Below are 25,231 nucleotides of genomic sequence, written 5' to 3'. Positions count from 1 at the left end.
TGAATAACGAACAAGGTCAACACTGGTTTTTTCTTAGATGGAACTCAGAACCTGCAGATGGACTCCCAACACATCAAGAACATGATATGTGAAAATGAGCAAAGTGAGGAAGGAGCAACAGTAGTTTAAACCTGTTTGTCAAGTTTGACATTATCCAACATTGAGTCATGCATATTCAAGCAGCCCAGGTCATCTTGTCTTGCAGCGTGCAGAGAAGTGCAGGTGCTTACACAAAGTGTGTCATGTAGAGATTGTAAAGAATACCGTGTCAAATGAAAAGAGCATTTGCCGTTCAAGAAAAGGAATGAGAAAGAGGAATTGAATAACATAAAGCTAGGACATTTGAATTTCTAAAACCTAATCCTGCACAGTATTAATGTTATGTGTGCTATTGTTTGAGTCATTTGAAGATGAGTTCCACAGAGCCAAAATGGCGACCGCAACCAATTGAGTGCACATCACGCAACCTGTGCTGATGTATTTGGCACAGAAGTGTGCAGGAAAGATGGCAGCTGCTGTGTCACATGAGTTGGAGCGTACTAATGCTGCAGGAACACCAAATCATTATGAGGATTTCATACTCATGCAAAACCTGAAAACAGATCAAGATGTATGCTCGCAAAGAAGGCTAGCATTTTGTGTATAAGTGTGTGCATATTTGACTGTGATGATGAAAAGCAATTTAGCATGAGGGAACGTCAGCGCGCGTGTGTGTGTGTGACAGAGAGACAGATGGGTGTAAAGCCAGTAAGCCTTGAGGTCCTAGCTTATGAAGGTTTATGCTCATCAAATCCTTCCGCTCCCACTCACTGCGTGACATCAGTACAGTGACCAACCACCAGCCCGGCCTCGGCTTCCCTCCCACTCCTCCTGAGCTCACATGTACTCACACATGCGCACACTTGTGCACGTATGCACTGAGGTGTAAACACACACCTGTTTACACACATGTATCGGTAAGCGAGCACTTATGTTATAACAGAGCCAGGACCTTGAACACAGGGTTAGTCTGGTGAGCATCATGTTCGCTGTCAGCAATGTGCAAGTATGACTATTATAAATCTACAAGAAATCCTGAGTTAAAATGTGGGCAGGCAAAGTGATTGTGGAATTCTATTTTCTGTGGTGGCTTTGGGGATAGAGTGGGTCATCCATGGACCATAAAATGTGTGAAAATCCATTTATTTACTTTATCAGTTCCTTGGAAAATGGTGAAGTGAAAAAAAAGAAGCAAAACTGCTATAAGACTGCTATTTACATCTGTGGAAGTTTCTCAAATGTGAGAAATTTAAGGGGTTTCTGTATTTCACTGTAAATCAAGTATTCAGAAAAATTAAGGCAAAATATATGATGCAGTATCTTAGCTTAAATTATTAGATTAATTAATTCATAAATGAAGAGATTAATCAAGAATGTCATTTCTTGACGAAATTACATCCGGTTGCAGCTCTGGGATCAATTAAAGCTCCCATCCACAAGTGGTAGTTGATAAACCAGCAGGTAGAAGGAGCGACTTCAGGTGTTCTGATCAGTTCTTTCCTCCTCGTGTTCGACCTGGCTTCCTCCCTGGAAAACCTCCGCTCATCTGGCTTACCTCAAATGACTTAGTCAGTCAACCAGGGGTCAGTGTTATGGCAGCCTTACTTGCTGTGGCATGAGAAGCTGAGGGATACAAATCTTTAAATCAGCAGCTGATTGTATGGGTCTATTTTGAAAGAAATAGACCCATACAATTCCCTCTTTGAATGATCTATATGTCAGCTGATTGAGGCTAATCCAAGTCCCATAGTTACTAGGTGCCCTGGTCTCCTGCATCTCCATGTAAATGGGATGTTGTTAGTTAGTTAAGTGGTGTTGAAATGTTCAGCCTGCTGTTTGCAACTGTGATCTGTGCTCCTTGGTCGACAGATCGCCCTTTTAAGAGGCAAACTTCAAATAGATCACAATACTAATAATGGTATCATAATATAATATTCAATCTTTTTCTGTATATTTCAGAATACAGTTCACTTGGTTTAAGGAATTGTCCGTCACGTGAAGGCCGTCTTGACAGGGACGTAAGCAGCGCTGAACAATACTTCCTTGTGGCAAGTAGTAGTCGCAACATAAAAATTCTTGCTCCTCACTTACAAATCCCTTACTCATGAAGCCCCATCGTATAATAAAGAGCTCACAGCATCCTATTATCCCAAAAGATCACATCATACCCTAAATACAGACTTTTCGTTATGCTGCTACAGGCTTGGGCTGCTTGGGGAACTCCCATCATGCACTGAGCACTCTCTCTCTCTCTCTCTCTCTGCAGATTTCCCTGACTCCAGAGCTGACACTGTTTAAAATATTTTAAACAAAGTACTTGCTCATAGTAGGAAGTGTTGGGTTTCTCTGTAAGGTCACTCTGATACTTGTCTTGACATGAGTATGATGTTCTGGCCTACAACTACAACATCTTGGTACTATGGCGCCCTCTTCAGGCGTTTACACTTCTGACCAAAAAATAAACTTTCCTCTTCATGCATGATTAATTGAATACATTTTTTGAGTACTGAAACAAAAAATATTATCTATGGAGAGTCAATGACATGTATCTTTACTTTAAAATGAGATATATAACATTTAAACAACTTCACATAAAGCTTCTCTCGTTCTGAACTAGAGCGAAACCTCCAAATAAATAAATCAACTCCAGTTTGAAGTATCTGTTATAACTCCTTAAGTCCTTATAACATCTTATTCTGTAATTGATATTTATACACTTTCCTCTGGGTATTTATTTGAGTCTATTGTCTGCATTACATCGTCATTAAACTGTGTTGTGTATCCAAAGCCAAAGATCTGCACCATTTGAGCTATTTAAATGAGCTCCCCTCTCGAGTATAGATTCAAACACAAGGCTTAAGTCTAGCCAGCGCGACTGAAAGAAACGGCGTCACCCAATAGCGTGGGCTCCATTGTGTGCGTGAAAGGCCCGAGCCGCACTCGGGGTATTGTTTTCTTTTTAAGGGGAGTCAGGTTACCTTGACAACAGCAGGATGCCTAACCATATGCTCCGGGACAGAGAAAGGACACGGCCGGAGAACGAGGGAAAAGAGAACGAAAAGAGAGACAAAAAAAAGGGCAAGATTCTTCCCGGTCACCAACTTTATCTTCACAGAGTTTGTGTGTTTTGACAACAGGCCTGGTGGCTGCCAGTGGGTTGGGATGGAGAGCCAAGGAGGTGAGGATGTGTGTTCTTCTGTGTGTGTGTGTGTGTGTGTGTGTGTGTGTGTGTGTGTGTGTGTGTGTGTGTGTGTGTGTGTGTGTGTGTGTGTGTGTGTGTTTGTGCTGGTTTGCTATTGAAACATCTGTGTATCTTTCCCACACTCGTGCAGAACAACAGTTATAGTTTCCTTATTTATTTACTCTCATTTCTTGGTGGAAATTGTTTTTGTGGACCAACAAAACAGAATGAATGAATTAATAAATGATACAAAAAATTGCAAGATGAAACTATACATGTATTAATATTGCAACTTCCTGTTAATGTGCTTGTCTTGACAGTGGAATCCAAACACCTGTAAACAGAGGGCCATGCGTGTTGCACTACGGCCACGCAGGTAAGACTCATGATGAAGACACGATGGATAATAACTGAACAGAAGAGTACAGTGGAGATGTTCGGTAGAAAGTAACTTCCTAATCGCGTCTTCCTTTTGTGTAGACTTGGGTCATGTATCACCTGGAGCAGATATGAGGCCAAATATCTGGTTTATTATGATTCCTCCTGTGCTTTTTACAGCCATGCTTTCTTCTGTGTTGTCGTGATGAGTGCTCTGACAACTTGGACAGAAAGAGGACTGAATGGAAATCATTTGTCTGGATGTGAATGTGGAGCTTTACCGGCTCTATGGGAGCAGTGAAGCTGTTAGTGTATGTGCTTGTGCCCGACTCCACCATGTTTGTCTAGTTGGGGGCTTGTGCGTTTACAGGCCTGATGAAAGTGAAGTGATCGCTCTCTCTGCCCTTGTTAAACTGAGGGTGTGCGCCCAAGTGAGCAGCAAGTGGACACACGCTCCACTTATTTGTTTTGACACACTTTGGTCATGGAAAAGTTAAATTCTCCACATCTTAGTGTGTTTGGTGAGAGGCTGGAGTCAGGCTGTAAGTTTTTTATTGCATTAGTTATGCTCTGAAAATCAATTCTGTGAAGTTAAAACAAGATTTAACAGGTAGGGTATGACACAAATTATTGGACATTATATATATATATATGTGGCTAACAAATGTACAAAATGTACTAAGAACTATAACATTGACAATATGTGAAGTTGTTTTCTAGATTATCTGTGTTTATTTAAAGAATATGAGCCAAAAAAATTGGGCAGAGGCATGATTATATTGTCTATCTATCTATCTATCTATCTATCTATCCATCTATCTATCTATCTATCTATCTATCTATCTATCTATCTATCTATCTATCTATCTATCTATCTATCTAGAAAGATTGTGGTAATCCTTCTATTTGCAAGGGTGTATGTGGGGAGACTATAGTTTGATAAGAACTTACTTAAGGTAAGGGATACATTGTTCAAATGACTTAAATTAAACCAATAATAGTTGAGAAATGGCTTATTGTAAGGGATCAATAGCTAAGTAGTTGTTTAAGGAATGAATGGTTGAAATAGTTTTGTTACAAATGGCATCTTAAAAATTGCATAAAACAAATCGTTACAATTAGTTAAATCAACAGATGTGAGCGAAGACAGGTGTTTCAGTGCAGGGATCCTTGAGTTCATGCTGTGGAGGTCACGTCAGACAGAATAGGGAAACAGACTGATAACCACTGATGTACTGAAAGCTGTTTGCTGTGTCATTGAGGATGCTTCTCTGTGTATTGGGCCCTCTAGTGGTTGCCTGGTGCTCTGTCTGTGCCTGTCAGCTCTCACACTGCTGCTGCAGAGCCTCTGGGTGCCACATGAGATGACCAAGGATGAACCTGCTGGGAGGTCTCCAGAGGACCAGGGTAACACATACATACACACTCACACACATTTCATTTGTATTGTGGAGATCATGTTGAAGTTTGACCTAAATCTCGAATCTCCACTGCATTAAAGGTCAGCAGTCTGCATTACTACCCTCGATCGTAAAGGTGTTGAGCTTTTCCCCAAAATAAATAGTGTGCGACGTATTGTACTTCCACCAGTGTGGGACAATTCAAAGCTTTTTTGCTATAATGATGAGTTCCTACAAGTGTTCCAAGTATTGCAGCTCCCTAATTAATGTAAAATGCCTACAAGTGTCCCACGTATTATAAGCATTTTGCTACTATGATAAGTGCCTACAAGTGTCCCATGTATTGTACTTCCCTAACACCAAGAGTGGGACATTTCTAGGCATTTTGCCTCAATGATAAGTGCCTAGAAGTTTTGGAGTCCCCAATGAAAAAGTGAAGTGCAATTGTGTGGTTTCTCCTGTCTTAGATTCTTATGCTATAATGATAAATCCTACAATTGTCCCTAGTATTGCAGCTCCCTAACCACAAGTGTGGGACATTTCTACGCATTTTGCCTCAATGATAAGTGCTTTGAAGTGCCCGGCTCATTCTGATTGTTTGTGACATTTCTAGGCATTTCGCTACTATGATAAGTGCCTAGAAGTGTCCAAAGTATTGTACTTCCCTAACACCAAGAGTGGGGCATTTCTAGGCATTTTGCCTCAATAATAAGTGCCTAGAAGTGTCCGGCTCATTCTGATTGGTCGAGACATTTCTAGGCATTTTTGCTATAATGTAAAGTGCCTACAAGTGTCCCATGTATGGTATGTATGGTAACACAAAGAGTGGGACATTTCTAGGCATTTTCAGCACTCAGGGTGGGGGGCTTAAGAGTGGGTCCCCAGGCTCGGCTGGTGCTGGAGGTTTGGTCTCCCATGTGTTGTATTTCCCTAACCAAAAGTGTGGGACATTTCCAGGCATTTTGCCTCAATGATAAATGCCTAGAAGTGTGTCAAGCTTTTCCCCAAAATTAAATTCCTATGGTGTATGTGTAAGAGTTCAAACCATTGTGTGTGTGTGTGTGTGTGTGTGTTTAATATGAAAGGACCACAGAGCTCCAGTTACAATTTAAATATTTCTTTAAAAAAATGATGACTGATTTCCATTTTTACCCGTCATAAACATATGTTTTTCTTGTGGAAAATGTGTCTCTGTAAAAAAATTATCCGGTGACATTACCGCCCGACATTGAATATGGAAAATACAAGTGACCATAATCACTGCTTCATTTGTATTTGCAGGACTGTTTAAGAAAACACTGTTACATAACACTGCTATTTCATGATATACAGAACAAGATTTCCTATTTAGGAGAATTTCTATATGACTTAATACACTGTTTATATGTTTATATGTTTATACCTAATTATTGGAATGAGGGGTGCGTGATCCTGCATATACAGTATGTGTTGTATATAGTCACATATACTGTATTGTATGTACTCGGCCTAACTAACTGACTAACTTTACTTTGTACAATCCAGTCTCTCGTGTTTTTACAACCTAGTGCACAATCCCTCCCCTGATGCTTATAGCAATTTTTACATTGAATTTAGTTTCCTAATCTTGTTTATTTAACATTCATTCTTGTACAAATACACAACAGCAAATTCCTACTATGTGTAAACCTGCTTGGCAATAAAAAACGATTCTGATTCTCCGCAGGTCAGCACGGTCTCGGCGTTCGTAGACTGGCTCTGCGTTTGGAGGCTCTGAGCACTCAGGTGCAGAGGCTGAGCAGAGAGAGAGATGTGACCCAGCTGAGCAGAGAGGACCTCAGTGTGATACTGCAGAGGTCTTCAACAGCACCTTACTGTTTACCGATCTATACAAATACAGTGTTGGTTAGAGGTCGACTAAATGCGTGTGCTTTGCAGCTTCAGACAGGACCAGCAAGGCCTGGCCCGCTTGGTGGAGAAGGAGCTCATGCGAGTGGCCCAGAAGCTCGATCAGCTCGGCCGGAGTCCCCAGCTTCACCATCGCTCGAACACTCCAGCGCTGCAGGATGACCTCAGAGCACAGAGAGGTAAAGACAAGGCTTTTATCACATGTAGTATGTCTCCATTGATGGGTTTTACTTATCTTATCTTGGGGAGGTTTTATTGGTTTGACTTGTTTGGGAGGACTCAAACCATCAGAGAGGTTACGTTTTCACTGGTTTTTGTTTGTTAGGTGGCAGGACTAGGCAAAAACTGCAGGACGGATTATAATTTAAAATGGTGGATGGATGCAGGATAAGAGAGGAAATAACAATACATTCTGGTGTGGCTCCGGATCAGGAGGCAGATTTAGAAATTGTTATTTTTCACATTGCAAGATAGAGCATTTTTACATGTTTTCATAGACTGCTCAGAGAATTATGTGTCTATGTGTCTGTCTGCATGATGCATGGACACCATGATGCTTTATAATTTGTATTTATGAATTTAGATAAATAAGACGTGTATGAGGCTATTACACACAATTCTAGTGTTTCGCTTTCATTTGACAGTTTACCTCACCAAATTAAAACAGCATTTTCATGGTTTGTTCTAGTTATAACATGCGTCAATGTTGTGGCTACTCCAAATAAATACCCTCTCCCTGTACGCACCTTCGATAATTGGACAGGCTCGGTGCCAAATGCACAGTTGGTAGACTCAATAGAGTCTAACCACACAGTGAAATTAACAAGCTGTGATGGTGGAGGGTGTGTGTGGGGTTAAAGGGGAGTGGGTGCAGGTGGTTATGGGGGATGGAGTCCTCGAATAGAGATTTAACAAGTCCCAAAAGTTTACATCTACACTGCGACCCTCCTGTGAGGTGTCAGGTGAGAGCAGGGTTACAGAGGGTGTCTCACAGACACAAACACACACACACACACACACACTCACCCATGCCACCCGCATGCACGCAAACACACACTTCCTCCATCGCCAGCCTGCCCTCACCCTCCTCCCTCTCACATTACCTCACACCATAAAATAGGCCTGAGTACCCAGGAGTCCTTTTCACCAACTTGTCTGTTCGTGCTCTTGTTTTTGCAGAGGGAGCACTTTTTCTATTTCTTTTTCCATTTTGCCGCGCTCCTATAGCATATCACCGTTTTCGGGCTTTCACACCTCAGCCATTCCTGCAGGTTTTCTTATCTTTTTTTCCCTCTCTCTTTTTATTTTAACTAGGTTGTTTTACACCATTCAGGGCTGTGTATGTTGGCAAACGCTCGCATTGTAAAAGGGGAATGTTTGGTAGGAGGCAGGTGGGTCAGGTGTGCGTGTGTGTGTGTGTGTTCAGCAATTGATTGACATTTGCAAGAGATGGTGGGGGGGGCTTTACGGGAAATGGCCTCTGAGAACACACTCTGCCCTCAATGCCTCTGTATGTCTTTCTGGTGGCTGCTGTTCACTGTGTGCGTTACAGTTGAGAGATTGTATATAAGACTCATTACCCACTATCCTTCATTACCCAGAGTCGACATTACAATGTTCTTTTTGTTGCTAAAGCCGGGACTGTGGCGTAATGGCGCACCTACGGTCTCTGGGAAAAAAAATGAGTGACGGCTCATATCTTACCCACAGGGCCCAGTGAGTGTGAGGTGCCAATGGATGCTGCGTACCCGGTTTGCGCCGAAAAAGTGGAGGTGAGAAAGTGAAAATATCTGTGGCAGCATAAACTTAATGGCTTCATGTGTGTATTCTGTATTCAACCACCATTTTTCAAAATGGAACAATACATGTGTATTATAATTTTAAGAATGGTGTTTCTTTAATGCATTCTGGAGTCTTTTAAAGTCTATGGGGCAGAGTAAAGAGTTAGAACACTTTTTAATCATCCTACCTGGTTTATCTGCAATGCCGATTTTATAGGGAATGTTTTCATAAAATTAAACTGAATTTGTTATGTTACTGTTGAAAATAAAAGCTCTGTAATTGAGGGCGATTTCCAGCATTTCATCAATGAAACAAACATTGTGCTTTTACTTTGAGAACAACATCTACATACAATCATTCCTGTGTAGCAGGAAAGAAATCCAGTTTTGGCAGCGATATTAGCTTGAGGCTTGCCCCAGTTTGCGACCACGGCTGTAGCACTTTACTTCCCCAGGCCATTAATAATACACATGTCAACTGTGAAGTCTATAAGATGAACGGTTCTCCACATACAGACAGACAGACATTTCTGGAATTAGTAGGTAGATGATTAAGTTTGATCTGGATATGGAAATACAGTTTAATAAAATATAGCATGTGTTTAATATTGCTGTCTGCATGACTGTATTCATATCATTATAAATCTGTCTGGTAGTTCCTGCAGGTACGCTGGCAGTCAGACCCCTGCTATGCTTTTTATGGGGTGGATGGCACAGCCTGCTCCATCTTGACTTACCTCAGCCAAATAGAAGATTTTTGTCCTCCGCGCTTTGGAAGGAACCACTCGGGGCTGCCATGGCACAGGAAACCTCCCTCCAATCCAGAGAAGGTACAATCGAGTTCATATCACTCGCAATGTACCGTGGTTTACAAAAACACATCGGATTTTATAAACCTTTTATCGTAGGTCATACATGGAACAAAGAACCTTTCTCTGGAATGCTAATCTATATGACTGGCATATTCTCAGATTCATTGGCTTGTAGGAGCTTTTATTCACTCTGATTTAACTGATTGGGGGAAGCGAGACATGTAACATGCCGAGCACTGCAGCTTTATACTCAAACAACATTTGCAGGATGCTGCAAAGATACTTTACATTTTCTGATTGTTCACAGGCTGCGATACGTACGTCTCTGAGCCAACTGTACGAGGTCATTGGCAACAGCAGCAGTGGACCTGCATTGAACTTCATCAGGTCCAGAGTGGAGAGGATGTCTGAGCGCTGGACACAGGCTGGTGTGAGGATGAGGCAGAGCAGCAACAGGACGGTTTCAAGTCGGGTGAGGGCATAAACAGCAGGCCGTTCTGTTAAGCGTCATTATGTTTTTATTTAAGAAAAAGCTAAAATAGTTACGTTAAAAATAGGAGCGAATATAGATGCTAAACATCTTTGAATTTTATGCAACTTTACTTATGTTTTTTGTGATACACTTTTTTGGAACTTGATTCCCCTCTGGAAAAAGTCTATCAATGATTTGACAATAGACATACTTTGAAATAAGTACTATTAACACTAAAGTAAACCTTAGTTGTAACACTACAACTATGGTTTGTGATGTCACAAGCCTTGGAAACCAATCCTGTAAACTTGTGGGTCGAGCTCAGTGGCTGGAAAAGGCCCCTCAGCTGAAGTCAAGCTAGAAGGGCGGGGCCATATTAGCAAAGTCATATCTCACAAAATTAGGGTTTAAGTTTAAACCATTTTAAGCCCATGAGGGGAAGTTTTTATGTCATACCTTTAAATATATCAATTTAAGGATGAAAGAAGAGTTTAGAAGTTGTAATAAGAGCAATAAAAGAACAGAAATGAGAAGGCTCTTCTCTAAATACCTTTTGTCTGATCTAGACTCTGAAACGTTCCGTCATGTAGGTGCTGCTGTATCCCGGTGCCCTGGCTGGGAGTGCTGGTCAGCGTTTTGAAGCCATGGTGGTGAGAGGGGGTCCTTTGGGCGAGCTGGTCCAATGGGCAGACCTCAGCGCTTGTCTGACAATCCTGGGCCACAACGTCACCCTCAGCACGTCCCAGCGCCAACTCCACAGGTGACGACTACAACTGGACCCCCCTGCTGCTGATTGTTGATTTCATATGAAGCTAAATTATAACGTTTGTATTTTAAATGTTTTTACTGCAATGATTAGGGAGGTAAATTAGTTGTACGATGTGTGTCTAGCCTGATAGGGGCTGCTCCAGGCCGAGGCAGTTGTCCAATCCAGAGGCCGCTACCTTTTGACCTCGTCTACACCGACTACCATGGTCTGGCTCATCTTCAGGGAGCCATGGGACTGGCTTTCCAGCATTACCAGTATATATCCACAATTACCAACATACACCCTCATGCTTCATATAGATCAGTGCTGCTCTGCTTACTGAATACTAATCATTATTTTATATTTAAGATTAATTTATAATCAGTATTATTAAAAATTAAATGTTAAGGTAAATCAAGTTTAGAAACACTATCCTCTACCTTCATTGTTAATATCATAACTAAATTAGCAACAAATATTACACTCTCTTTGTAGCTTGTATTTGTCGGATATTGTTTTAATGTTAAGGAGAAACAGTGTGACTTCACTCCATTGAACTTAAAAAGATTAGATAATAAATATTTTGCCATGATAATATTATCCATGTTATAAGTACATTCAGGGCAATTCAGGTTAGTGGTATAATCACATGATGACGGCAGTATTACACACCAAAATTAGTTTGTGCTCCTGTCATCACTGCTGAGCTGATAAATCAAATGTATCAAAGATTTATTTTGTTATAAACTTGTTCCTTAAATCATTCTATAGGTGCCGCTTCAGAATCCTGGACTCTTTTGGCACCGAACCGGCCTTCAACTTGGAGAGTTACGCAAATAGCCACGGATACAAAACATTGTGGGGCAGATGGGGTCTGCGGCCTCTGCAGTTCATGACCATGTTCCGTAAGTCTCTCTCTGTGTGTGTGTGTGTATATTCTGATCATGCTGACATGGTGCCAGCAACATGTTATTTTCTTTATACAGTGCAAACACGTGACCGGTGTCTTTGCGGGAGTAGCTGCAATAGGAGACACTTAACATTTATAAATACATAACTTGCTGCCACAGTGATGGTTCTTTCACATACTCCCCTCTCAGCATCCTCACAGTGAGAGGATTTATAGCCGAGGTTAAATAAACCCGGTGCCCAGACAGAGCTCTCATTCCAACACCTCTCCCTGTCGTCCGTCCCGTCCCGCCGGGGGATGGAGACAAGCTGGACGCTCCGGGCCGAGAGCCGCTCTCCATCCCTCAGCTTGAAGCACTGTTTATTTGTCCTGAGAAGGAGGAGGAGGAGGAGGAGAAAGAGTTGGCTGTTAGCTGATGGTGGGGAAAGGGCAGGAAGAGAGGAAGACAGCAGAGCAGAAACAAAGACATAGAAAGAAGAGGATTAAGGGAAAGAGAAATGATTCGAGAAAAGCAAATGTAAAACAGGGGAGAGAAAGAGTGTAGACCCAACGATTCTACTAAACACACACGCAACACTGAAATCAAAGACACTTTTCATTGCATAATGTTGATGATATCTGTGTTGTTGCACATCTCTGCTAATCTGATAGGTGAGTGTGTGAACATAGACAGGTGTTAGAGATGAGGGGATCTGAGCCAGGATATGATTCTGAGCTGCTGTAAGTGTCAAGGAGACGAGAACTGGCAACAAAGAAGTTAAACAAAGTAGTTAGTGACAGGAGAGGATGACACACACGCAAACTAAAGCACACACCTTTGCTGGCACATTCCTAGTTAAAGTAAATACTCATCTCTCACACCTTCCTCAGTGTGTCGTAGGGCAGCGGGGGGGCAGGCAGTGGCCTATCCAAACAGCCCCGAACCTAAACCATCTCAAAATCTAATTTCCTTTAACAGTTGATTTATACGGCACAGTGTGTTTTTCGTCTCTCAAATATTTTTAATCTCAGCTGTTATTCATCCGCGACCTTGGATCCAGCACCGTCTGTCCAAAAGTAACTTTTGAAAACTATCATTTCCGTTTCCTACATGTGTCTCTTTTGTGTTGTCTTTGACAGCACACAGCGTGTGTCACAAATTGCAATCATGAGATAATGCATTAATCAAGTAATGAGATCATTTTTCTGTTTTCATGAGAAAAAGAATCTTATCCAACTTCTATTATAACAGAAAATTATCCTGTTCATTCCTGAAAAACAGAGCAATTTTCTTTCTCATGAAAACAACAAATTATCTTGTTAATTCAGAAAAACAGGGCTGAATTTGATGTTTTTGTGATTCGCTTCCATAAATATGTTGCTTCCATAAATCTGTGCACCATTTTTGATCAAGATTAGTCGTACGGAATTTCACCTTCAAGATGAGTCTAATCACCAACACATAAAGTAGTACTTATAAAGTGTATACATTATTAGACTTCAAGGCAGTTAAGTTTAATCTCAAAAATCTTTTTTCCCGAACTTCCTTATTGGATACAGATTTGTGTGTTTGGAGACTTCAGTTCTGTATATATGTTGAGACCACAGTTACTCTTAAATCTTTTTAAATGAATAACCTTCTCTATGTTTCTGTCAGCTCACACCCCTGATAACTCCTTCCTGGGCTTTGTGAGCGAGGAGGCAGCGAGGGCGGACGTGAGAGAGGAGGAGCTGGAGCCTGAGACCTACAAGAAAGACAGGATGGCAGTCGTCTATGGAAAACAGGACTACATGTGGCAGGTACCATCACCTCAGGGGTAACATGTACAGTGTGTATGCACTGCACTGTAGAAAGATGGGGTGCAGGCAGGAATCATCCAATACTCTGTGTCCAGGGTAAATCTGAGTATGTGGAGGTGATAAGCGAGGAGCTGGAGACCCACGCCACAGTCTACCAGCCTCCAGGACACTCATCTAATCTGCCCGGCTCCATCACCAACCACGGCCTGCTGAGTCAGGAACACTTCCTACGACTTCTCCGCAGAGCCAAGGTCAGATTCATCTCAGAATAGAGAAGCCAGGGAATCTGACTCACATCTATTATATGATCTTGTGGGAGATTTTGTGAGATTTGTCTTCCCTCTGCTGCACCGTCGTTCCCTGCAGGTGTTTGTAGGTCTTGGTTTCCCTTATGAGGGTCCAGCTCCTATTGAGGCAATAGCTCTGGGCTGCGTCTACCTTCAGCCAAAATTTGACCCTCCACACTCATCGGACAACAATGACTTCTACAAGGGAAAACCCACTACAAGACAGGTAACTTCCCAAAGTAAAAGAACGAACAGATAGGAATCAAATATAGATGTTTTTAATCCCTTTTATCACAGATTTATTGAAAATCAAACACAATAAATATTTTTGCATCGCAGATCTCCTCCCAGCACCCTTATGCCGAGGAGTTCATTGGGCGACCTCATGTGTGGACCGTGGACATGGCCAACAGGACCGATGTACGGGAGGCACTCAAAGCTATTTTAAGCACCGAGGTAGTTTCCAGATAAGGTTAAACATAATTTTAGCTGCCGTGACATTGAATTAAAGTGTTTATGTGTTTGTGTTTTTGCAGGTCAAGCCTTTCACCCCCCGAGAGTTCACCTGTGAGGGGATGCTGGAGCGGGTTCGTGGTTACATCACCCATCAGGTGCAGAGACGCAGGGGGAGCTGGCATCACATGATCGGCTGCTCCCACACCATGCTAGACTCTCAAATCGGCCTGATCTCGCAGAGTCATAGATGACACTGACCTGTTTTATGCAATCTGTAATGAAGCGTGTGGAAAAAAGACATATTGTAACAGCAATGTCATCCACTAGTGACGTATCACTGTCGAGATTGTTTCAAATGCTTTATGCAACACTGGTCACTGATAAAAGAGAAAAACCATCGCTTGGTTCCAAGGTGCATTATTGTTAACTGTCTTTCACGTTGTTTTTATGAAATCCCTCCAGGACTTCTGCAGTAAGTCTGTCCCTACGTGGCCCCCGGAGAGCGCTCTAAGGATGCACCTGGGTCCCCTCGGCCAATCGTGCGTTAGCGTGTGTCGACGCTCCTCCCTGGTGTGCGAGCCTGCTCTGTTTCACCACCTCAACAGTCCCTCTGCGTTCACCAGGTGAAGGATCATTAGATGTGCACTCCAGATACACTATACTGAACAACAGTAAAATGTTAACGTTGTCATGTGGTGAACAAACCAATGAATAGGATTGGCAAAATAAAATTAATAGAGAACTATGGAATAGAACTTCTCATATCAGAGCATCAAAACTCTGCTAGAAACAGTCGCTAAACTTTACAGCTATGGAGTGGACATCAGCTGAATTTGAAGATGGGTGTGGTCTGAGCATGGGTGTCAGAGGTAGATGGGCTGGAGGTAGGGACTGGAATCCCTGGCACCCTGCTTTACGGCTCTGTACATTAACATTAGGTAAACTAAACACCATCTTCCGATCAGCCACAGCCCTTGTCAATAAGTGTGTAAGAGTGACAGTCTCTTGTTCTTTGTATCGTATTTCTTTAACTCTTCACTATTTTCCACTTTCATAGGCTTGGACTAGGCTGCGCCAGCATGGGGCAGGAAGACAACCATCTTTTCCCCGCCTACAACCCTTGGGGCCGACTCTGTGGTCTCCAGCAGGAGCCTCTACTGTTCAGTTGTGCCGGCGCCGACCCTTCACACCGCAGACTGTGTCCCTGCAGAGCTCACCCGCCTGGACAGGTGGCGCTGTGCCCTGACTGCATCTAAACACTGTGAAAGTAGCTGGAATGGAAGAGGAGAGGATAATTTGACGTGAGACAAACACCAAAGAGCCACCTGGAGTATATGTTGTATGGTTAAAGATTTAACCTCAACTATAGACTGTATGGTGGCTGGCTGCACTATAGGTCATAAACCCCACTTTCTCTATGTTAGTGGATGGAACATTGATCAAACTAAATCGTCAAATTCATGTAAAATACATTTTTTTCTCAAGGATGTCTTTTACCATTTTAGGTAGAAGATATGTTCAAGTGTTCATTTGACGGACAGCAACCATGAGACATGTTTGACAGTTGAGACTGACCTGCCATTGGTCGAGCACATGTATCGGTGGGAGGATCCATCCTCCCATCGCTACTGTGCAAACTCTGGCTACAAATGATCATACTGGTCTTCATTTCTGGATAGTGGGAGGAAGTGGAGACGTGTTGTAAATCTTAATATACAGTCTATGATCTCAACCAAAGGAAAAACAAACTGTCCTGCCAATGCTAAGGTGTGTGGTCTTGCTGACCTACATAGGCTGAAGATGAAGTATTATCTCAGAGTATTTATATCAATATTCACATGAGTCGAAACTCAGAATTTTTCAGGGCCCCACAGAATCATCTCAGTCAGCATCACTGACATTTAGTCTTTTATAGCAGAACTCATCAAAAACAAATTAAGAAGTTGTTGACATTAACGATTATCAATTTTTATAACGACATAAGAGAGGTAGTGCCAAGTTATGAATGTCGCCGAATTTGTCCGGTTCAATTTGTTTTGCTTTTGTATCGACCGTCATTACTCAGGAACCATAAAATGAAAGACATTAGTTGAAATGTCAAGGGACCAGGATTCATGGCCTGGTGTTTCACTGTGTCGAAAAACCCCGAAATGCCTCTTGTGGTTGTTGTAGCTTTTCCTCGATCCCTTGAGCAAATGAACTGACGGCAACGTACTCTCGAGGGAAATATTGTTAAGGTGTGTTGAAACGGAGGGAAGCGGCACCAAAGACCTAGAAAAGCAGCTCAGCTCTCAGAGTTTAACTTCTCGTCTCCTGCTCCACATCACACAACAGTACGGTGCAATTCAATGTTATGCTGAATAAGTATCCAATCAGTCATGCGTTTACAGTTAGTGGTCAGTGTTGCATGGGATTAAAGCTCCTCAGTGTATCGCCGGTTGCTGATATTAGCCTGGCCCTCGGAGGAGCGAGGGTGACAGCTTAAGTGATGAGGCTCATTATCTGAGTGAATCATGGATAACCTTTAGAGGCCTCTGGGAGGTCACAGCCATAAGACGATGATTATACTGTCATATACACCAATGGTTCCCAACCGTCTTTGACTTAGGAAAACCCCTCAGCTCTGTTTAAATCCGCCAGTAAAGGCAGACCTCATTGTTTGTCTTTCAAACACATATTTTGCATCATTTAAACTTGGGGGGAAAAAAGTCATCGAGGGCAGGATTAATTATGTTTTCACAACTTGTTTTTTTTTACCAGAAATTACATTTTAAAAAGATTTTGATCATTAACGGTGACTCATTTTTGCCCATGCATTGGCTCCAAAATGATTCCCTCACTGCTTCATGACTTTGAGATTTGTTGAGCCCCCCCCCCTGAGATGTGCACTCCCGGTTGATATGATGGAAACTTTACGGTGATTTGGGAGGTTTTACACTTTTTCTTGTCAGAAGCCTCAAAAGGTTACACAGACTTTCCCCATCATCTATCCCTGCAAACAGCTTGTGAAATGATAACAAGCAAAGGCCAAACCACATCCCACAATCAGCGGTGTAAGTGCTACACGTATACGGCACAGCTGTTAGCAAAGGTGGCTCCAGCAAAGGCAATGAGCTGCTTTTCTGGAGCAACAGGATCGTTGTGAGGTTTTTCTTGGAAACGACACACTCATGAATGTTAATTGGCAGAAAAAAGGTCTTTTCTGCACCGATACGCTCCATGTGACCACCACGTTATTGTCACTCAGGGATCAGACCGCTCACGGCTGCGACAACACAACTGCTCGACAAACTGATTGACGACTAAATGGTCCACGAAAAAACATCTTTGAATTTTGATCGAGAAATTTGTTTGGCCCCGTCATTTGTGACTTTGGCCTCATTAGGTGAACAGGCCAGAGATGATGTAAAATTAACTTGTGTTTGAAATAAAGGAAAAATAAAAGTTGTTTTTGTCACGGTGGGAAGTCCCTGAAAGCGTGTTTTTGGAAAGTGAGGAGTCATGTTAATTAATATCAGTTACATGTGCGGTGGCATATAAAAACTGTCAATCACTTCCCAGGGGGCTGATAGCAGAGGGTCAAACTAAGGGTTGAAAAACAGCACCGGGTGTGTACGGAGCAAATGTGCAAATGTGGACAGACAAAGATTTTAGTGTTCCACATGACTGCCTACTGACCTCATGCTGGATGAGGCTGTCTTACAGAGTCCATATGACGGTCATGAGATGGTGATTTGCTTTGAGAAAACATTGATGTGGATCATATCTGTGTAGAACATAGAGATCTGGGTTGTCTGGTTATTAATGCTAATTGCCCAACTACGGCTAAAGGTACTGTAGGCCTAAGTAGATTAACCATTTTTTTTGTAAATTAACATATCCATAAAGGTTAAGCTAGGGTGTAGGCCTGCAAGATCAGGTTAGGTTAGGTTAGGCTAGGCTAGGTAAGGTAAGGTTAGGCTAGACTAGGCCAGGCAAGGTTAGGTTAGGATAGGCAAGGCAAGGTCAGGGTACGGTAGGCTAGGTTACGCTAGGCTAGGTTAGGTAAGGCTAGATTAATGTAGGCTAGGCAAGGTTTTGATAGGCAAGGTTAGTGTAGTCTAGGTCAGGTTAAGCTATAAGACATATCATAATGCACTCGCTTAGATTCTGGTTACTATAAAACAAGTTGGGTGCCTACATTATTGCACAGGTTTGTTTTTAAATGTCTCTTTAGTGCAGATAATGCCTTTACTTATTTCCACTTCAAAAATCAACAAAGTATTGTATTGTGTCAGGGGTGTATGGCAACACAATATGCTGAAATTAATTAAGCATGTATGTTTATCATATTTCCATGTGTAACCAAGGAGGGGATTAGGGGTTCGGTCACTACCCTGGGATATTAATACTCTTAAGCTCTTAAAACAAATTACATGATGTTGAGTATTAGCGGATGATATGAGAGATATGCAAATCTTATATATATTATCTTAATCCATTGATATTTGCTGAGGTGTTTTATTCTGGACCAACAGGACATTGTCTTCCATAGAGCTGCTGACATGTCCAAATATACAGTCCAATAATAAATAATGACCACGTGTAGGCTGTGACATCTGCACTGTGAAATAACGATATAGACAGTTAGAAAATAAGAAATGATGGATGGAGGACAAAATAAAAAACCCAGGAGAAACCAGGAGAGGAAACACGAACCAGCGTCGGGGTCAGCCAGACATCATCGTGGAATGTTTGTGCTCGCGCAGAGGTTCAATAATGTTTATATGAGTGCTTTTTAATTTTACATGAGAGACGGGAACTCTTTTCTGGCACACGGGAACTCTTTCTCCTATACCTTTTAACTGTGGAATGTGGTGGCAAATCAAACTTTCGCTGCCAAGAATAACGGCAGAGATCTCATAGTAGAAAGCAACACCGGAGTTTCACTTTAACTCAAACTTCCAACTCCGAACTGAGATTTAGCGTTTTATTCAGAATTTATCTCTATGTGTCCCATGTTACTAAATTAAGCACAAGCTGGTGATGACAAAGCAAAAAGGTAGGACAAAGTTTACATTCAGTGCAAAATGATAGGTGCTCAATATTAACGACAAGTGACACAGGCCGAGAGATATTATCGTCATAACTCACCCACGCCTTTCTTTTCCTTCAGGATTTGTAGTTGTTACTGAGTTATATTTGCATGATCGTGTACAATGAATCAAACTGTTTACACTGCACTTGTGTTTCCCACGTATCATGTCCTGTTAACATCAAACTGAATATACCGTCGGCAGAGTTAATGATGTTGTCGACTGTTCCATTAGGGAATAGGCTTTACTCTGCAACTACTTTTAATACTTTAGGAATATATATAAAAAGCAAGGACGTCTTTACGTTTTGTGAAAACATGTATGTGGTACTTTTCTTTTCTACTTGAGTTAATTATTGTATATTTATTTGTACATTTACAAGGAACATGTTTAAGTACCTCATCCATCAGTGCTCTTTTTCTAATTGTATTAGGTTTCCTTCTTATATTCCTTCTTGAACACCTCTTTACATCCCTTTTGCTGCTTCTCGTGTCTCATTACCACATGTTTATCCTCCTTAAATCCACTTGTGTCAGCTTTGAACTCATAATAGTTTGAGGTGGGTTTTGTGCCTAATGTACCAGTTTCGATTATTATTTTAAAATTTCTGAAGGGTTGGTAATAAGGAGAAAGAAAAGTCCTGGTTTAGGGAATTTATTTTGGCAATGATTTACTAACGACCTGTAAATGAAGATGGTTGTGAACCGCAAATAAAAAAAGCAGCTGAAAGCCACTAAAAGATTGTTATTAAATCATGTTTCGGCCCAAACCTCCACCTCTCCAAATTTTTTAATTAGCAACAGCCAGCTGTGCCCTAAAGGGGGCAGTATGGTCAAGATAAACCAGCCAGCATTGGTAACAGCCACAAACCAGAGAAACCTGCACAGTGCAATGAATGACAGTAACATATTTTTTAAAGAGAGACAGATGGTGTTAATGTACGCTAGACAATAGAGAGCGACTGTAGATGTACAGGTTGTTGGACAAATAGAGACTCTCCCACTCATCTCCACAGGTAGCTTTCAGTTTATTCCAGCAAACACACTTGCAAAAGCTGGGAGGGAAGTGAGCGGCTTTACTAGCATAAGAAAGCAGCTGCTTTTATTGAAACCTGTTATTGGCGTGCCAAGATTACACTGAACAACAACAACCCTCCTCCCTGGAAGCCAATAAAATGCTGACAACAAACACTTGGCTTGCCTACAGCGCCGTTAGAAGCCACAGAGGTTGGCCTTAATGATACTTGGTAACGATTACAGACCATTAAACCAGATGAGTAAAAGAGGAAAAGAGCGACAAAGAGAGAGAGAGGGTTGGGGGGGTGGTAGAGGGGAATAAACCGATCCGATCAGAAGTTGTTTCCAGGCACAATGTGACTAGCTGACTCATGGTCATGCAGCCGCAGAGAGACACACTATTTGGGTGTGTGTATACTGTGGAAGTTGACATGAGAAGTGATGGATAGAACAGGGGGGAAAAAAGCTCTTCCTGATGTGCTGTTGCATCCATCAACAAACACACACCGCAGGCTGCAGAGCTGTTGTATACGCTTGAGCGGTCCGGGCATGGCACGGGACTCTCTGTGATTTTCCCCAAACGTCTCGTGTCAGCTTTCCGGCGATCTCACCACACCTGGGTAACTCGGAGGCAGACCGGATCCGGTTCATCTCTCCTGTGCCTCCGCCACTGTGTATGTGTGTGTGTGTCCAGGATGCTGCTAAACCCGTTGTCTTTATGTATGAATTCCTATGAAAGCGTTTTGTGACCTCTGGGGGACAGGAGAGGTCATCCAAGCTGGCGGAGAATCTGTGCCAAGGCAACCACGACAAGATTAAATGTGATTTCTGCAAGTTCTTGAAAAACATGATGCAAAAGGTACAAGATCATTTTGCAGGGATCATTCTGCTTATATGCAGCTGACCAATTTTTCCTTTGAAAGGAAATACTTCTCCTCTGTGCTGCACTGGTGTTTCTTCAAATTCCAGACCGCAATTCCCACATCTCTTCTCCCCCCCCCCCCCCCCCCCCACACACACACACTTAGCGCACATGCAGGCTCCAGAGGAGAAAGCTGTGAAGAAACACAGAGCTACCAGCTAACGCCGGCTAGCCGCAAGAAAGCCCTTGTCATCTTTCATCCTACACCTCTGAATTGCCTTCATTTTCTTCGGGCCCATAAATTGGCTCTTATTGTCCCATAAATGGCTCCTTTTGGGCTGGATTTATAGTTAGGGGTGGCAATGGGGTGTGCGGGGGGGTATAAAACCCACCTTTTGATGTCCCCTCTGCTTTAACAGGCCGAGCAGACACGCCTGCACATATGCTGCACGGTGCTTTCTGCCCCACATCGCTGCAGCGTGCACACCGGCACATTAAAACATATTAAACAGCATTTCTGCTTTCGGTCAGAGTCATGGGATGTAACAGCCGAGCAGGGTGGTACACGTTAAGCTGTGCAACTTCCTCAGCTGTAATTAAAGTCGACTGTGCAGGGGGGTCTCCACTGCTACATCCTTGATCCTGACCTTTTAAAAGCAGATGGTTCAGCTTTTTTCTTTTATCACACAAGGAAATAGGTTAGGACAGTTTATTTCTGGGTGGTGTTTTATCTGTAGTTTGTAGTAATAAATGCCCATTAGGCATTTGGTCACAACAAAATATTTATTACCCTGCCCAAAAAAATAAATCTTTTGGGAAAAAAAATCTCATGTTAAAAAAAATCTTCAGAAACACAAAATCCAGTAACTGGAAGATAATTTAGTTTCTCCTCTCACTTTGGCTCTGCCGTTAACTCTGGAAGACAGATTGAGTACTTAAACACAGCCAGGAGGCAGCAGGACCAAAACAGATGGGTGAAATTAAAGCAAAATCCCTCAATAAAACATTGAAGTGTTCATCCAGTGCACGGCGCCAACACTGTTGCAGCCAGTGTGGGCGTTTGAACTTATTGGTGAATCTGGAATCTGGGCAGCATCCACAGGCCAGTAGTGGGGAAAACATGGTTATGGTGGTGGCTCACCATCGTGAAATAGAATGCACCAGTGTTCAGAGGCAAGAGGCAAAGCAGCTCTTGAAATTTGAACGAGGCCGCAAGTTCATGAGTAACACTTCACGTCCATGGCTTTTTGAGACCACTGTGACTCACAGTGTTCTGGGTCAAAAACAACCTCAACATGTGGCTTTGAGAACGACTTCATGCAAACTTAAGTTTGTCCTTTTTTCGGATGTTGACTTTAACTTGACACAGGTCAAAAAGGCAGTTAGCGGAGAAATACTGTCACCAGGCTAACTCAGACATCATGTCAGAGAGTGATAGATACCTGTCCTCTATTTATACTGCGGCTGGTTTGTCAATGAGGAGCAGCTGGGAGCGCAGTTGACAAAAACAGTGGAGGAGCAAGGGGAGAAACTCAATGGTGACACCTGCTGGGCAGGTGTGGAATAACAGGAGAGGTTATCCTGAAAATAATAATTATCTTTGCCACAGTTTTCTCATTTCGCCGTTTCTCTGCAACAACCATTGATGTGTCCAGTTTTTCTGTCATTCACTTGCACCTCCATTCTAAATTTTAAGTATTTGTTCATTTGTCCACCTCCCCTCTTCCCCCCTCCGCTTCTCTCTCTCTGAAAGGCAGATGAGTCAGGTGATAGTGACACAGCCAGCTGTATGCCAGTTACCACGGTGATGACAGCTGCCAGCACAGGTGCACAGGCAGCTGGGAAGGCCAGGAATGTGTGTGTTTGTGTGTGTGTGTGTGTATGTGTGTGTGAGAGAGAGAGAGAGAGAGAGAGAGAGAGAGAGAGAGAGAGAGAGAGAGATGTGTTTGACACTGGTATCTGCATGTATAAATGCTTCTGTCTGTGTGTGTGTGTGTGTGTGTGTGTGTGTGTGTGTGTGTGGACCTGGGTGCTGGTGAGGACACAGGTGTTGTAGTGATAGAGGGAGCGTGGGAGCTTGGGAGCAGGATGGGAAAGGAGAGGAGAGAGGAGCAGGGGTCGGGGGGGTTAATCTGACCTTTCACCCCTTTGCACCGTATGAGCAGTTCCCAGGATCCATCTGCAGCGACTCGGATGTACCTCGACGTCTGCCCGTTGTCTAGACGTGGGTTCAATGCTCGTCTCTAATTCAGTGAAGACATGGAAAGTAGCAGGAAACACGAAGTGGTTAGAGCTCATTTGACATCAGCTTGTTAAACTGGAGCCTGTCAGATAAAACATGGTTTAGACATATAACGAATTAAATCCTGACCATTCTCCCACTGTTGGGAGTTTTTCCGCTCCCACATTTCATTGATGTTAATGAGTCATCACAGCGAAGCACATTTCTCCTGCGGTGCACCTGTGAGAAAAGTGCAGATGATACACCGGCCGTCCCCTTCAAACAGCCTCCGTCTTTTTTCTCTTCCCTTTCTTTTCCTCTCTTTTGGCTCTCTGTCTCTTCTGGGAACATTCCAATCTACTCCTCTCCTGCACCTTCTCCTCCTCACCTCCTCCCCCTCCTAACCCTCTCCCCTCTCCTGAGAGCGGGAGGCCGCCGCGCCATCACTCACCACTTGGTGATAACAGGCACAAAGGGGGCCTTGGTGGCCCTGGCTGAGGCCGCTCGGCATGCCCTGCCACTGGGGGAGAAAGTGGAGTAAAGTCCCCCAGCTCCCTCCAGTCCTCCGTCGTCCCCACCTCCTCAGATGATGAAAACTCTGTCAGTGCGGATTAGGAAGGAGCGGTGCACGCCGGCAAAGGGAATTGCGATGATAAAAGCTGCGGCGCCGCACCTCCACACGTCCATTCCTCTTTCAACTTACGCACTATTTGTCACTTTATACCAATTTTCGGATTCCAGACCTTTTCATGCTGCTGTCACGTTGCCAAGCTGTTGTTACGCTTGATTTTTTTATGTGAAGTTTTAATGGCCTCCCATTTAGCCTGTATTTCGATGATCAAAGGCTAAACTTTTTTTTATGTACTCAAGCAACTCTTTGAGTTTCTCAGACAGTAAAGTTGATTTTCACAGGTATTCCACACATACAGTTGGTAGTAAAACAGCAGGGTGCAAACGAAACAAAGTTTTACTGATTCACAGTGTGTGGTCTCTACTATCTGTGTGGACAGCATTTTCATATTTAAAAAGTTTATGGAAATGGGGTATGGTGGAAAGATGAGGCCTTTAGAGCCACTGTGAAAAGTAGGTGATGGAGAGGAAGGAAGGGAGACTGAGTGACGACGCCGGGCGCCACGAGGGCACAGAACTGAGGGTTTCTGGGACGGGGGAAAGGGGCATTAGGTTGGGGTGGGGGGGGCGATTTTGTCCTCAGGCTGGCACAGCAACGGTCTCGCTTCATGGTGAGAGAAAATGGGCGCCGAAGAAGGGTGGTGGGAGGGTGCGGGCTCCGAAATTGATTTCATGCCGGAGTCAGACACAGCCCCGAGGAAGGGATAATATGTGTGTGTGTGTGTGTGTGTGTGTGTGTTGTCTGCGAGTGCATGTGTGTGTGTGTGTGCGTGTGTGTGTGTGAGGAAGCGAGAAGGAGTAAGGGAGTCCAGTGAGAATTCTGAGGGGCACACAATGGCGGAAGGAGACGGAGAAGGAGAGGGGCCGACCTGCATCAAAGAGACTGGATCTGCATGAGAAAAAGCGTGTTGCTATTTTTCTGTTGACGTCGGCAGCAAGCAGCATCACAAAAAGTGGGAGTTTGTTGTTTACGGATTCTTTCGGTTCCACAGATTCTTAATCTACATTTTCAGGGAGAGTCAACAGTTATTTGTATTGATTGTGTGAATCTCAGATTGGATTTATGGATTTATGGAAACCAGAATTGATAAATATTTATTTCTAGGAATAGTGACGAAACCGAACTGAAACGCATTTGGACTACATTCAAATCTTCGTTGTGCCTAAAGGGATTTAAAAACCACTTGTTGAGAAAAATTTCACAAAAGACAATAAATATTTCATCACAAGAACAGTCCCTTCGGTGCACATCACCATTTATAAACATATTGTTTGCAGGCATCTCAGAACCCGGCCA

The 25,231-nt window shown here is 42.9% G+C and overlaps 1 protein-coding gene across 1 annotated transcript; it reads left to right on the top strand.

The window, feature by feature from the left end:
- The first annotated feature begins 3,570 nt into the window (after nucleotides 1-3,570).
- On the top strand, nucleotides 3,571-15,386 carry LOC128427035 (alpha-1,6-mannosylglycoprotein 6-beta-N-acetylglucosaminyltransferase B). The gene is made up of 17 exons (XM_053414112.1): nucleotides 3,571-3,596; nucleotides 4,890-5,005; nucleotides 6,704-6,833; nucleotides 6,916-7,064; nucleotides 8,596-8,657; nucleotides 9,323-9,496; nucleotides 9,786-9,956; nucleotides 10,541-10,710; nucleotides 10,842-10,973; nucleotides 11,470-11,603; nucleotides 13,245-13,387; nucleotides 13,483-13,638; nucleotides 13,754-13,900; nucleotides 14,014-14,130; nucleotides 14,211-14,285; nucleotides 14,593-14,753; nucleotides 15,188-15,386. The coding sequence occupies exons 1-17, from the start codon at nucleotides 3,571-3,573 to the stop codon at nucleotides 15,384-15,386; spliced, it is 2,262 nt and encodes a 753-aa protein (XP_053270087.1).
- The last annotated feature ends 9,845 nt before the right edge of the window (nucleotides 15,387-25,231 follow it).

The sequence above is a fragment of the Pleuronectes platessa genome, chromosome 21 (assembly GCF_947347685.1).
Source record: "Pleuronectes platessa chromosome 21, fPlePla1.1, whole genome shotgun sequence".
NCBI classification, from domain to species: Eukaryota; Metazoa; Chordata; class Actinopteri; order Pleuronectiformes; family Pleuronectidae; genus Pleuronectes; species Pleuronectes platessa.
The sequence above is the reverse complement of the archived record's forward strand: the minus strand, read 5'-3'. Positions and strand labels throughout refer to the sequence as shown.

Excerpts from the sequence above, each read along its gene's own strand:
- LOC128427035 (XM_053414112.1), top strand. The coding sequence starts at position 3,571 with ATGCGTGTTGCACTACGGCCACGCAG. Across the intron at positions 10,711-10,841 it reads TCCCAGCGCCAACTCCACAG|CCTGATAGGGGCTGCTCCAG; the intron begins GTGACGACTACA and ends ATGTGTGTCTAG. Across the intron at positions 14,754-15,187 it reads AGTCCCTCTGCGTTCACCAG|GCTTGGACTAGGCTGCGCCA; the intron begins GTGAAGGATCAT and ends CCACTTTCATAG.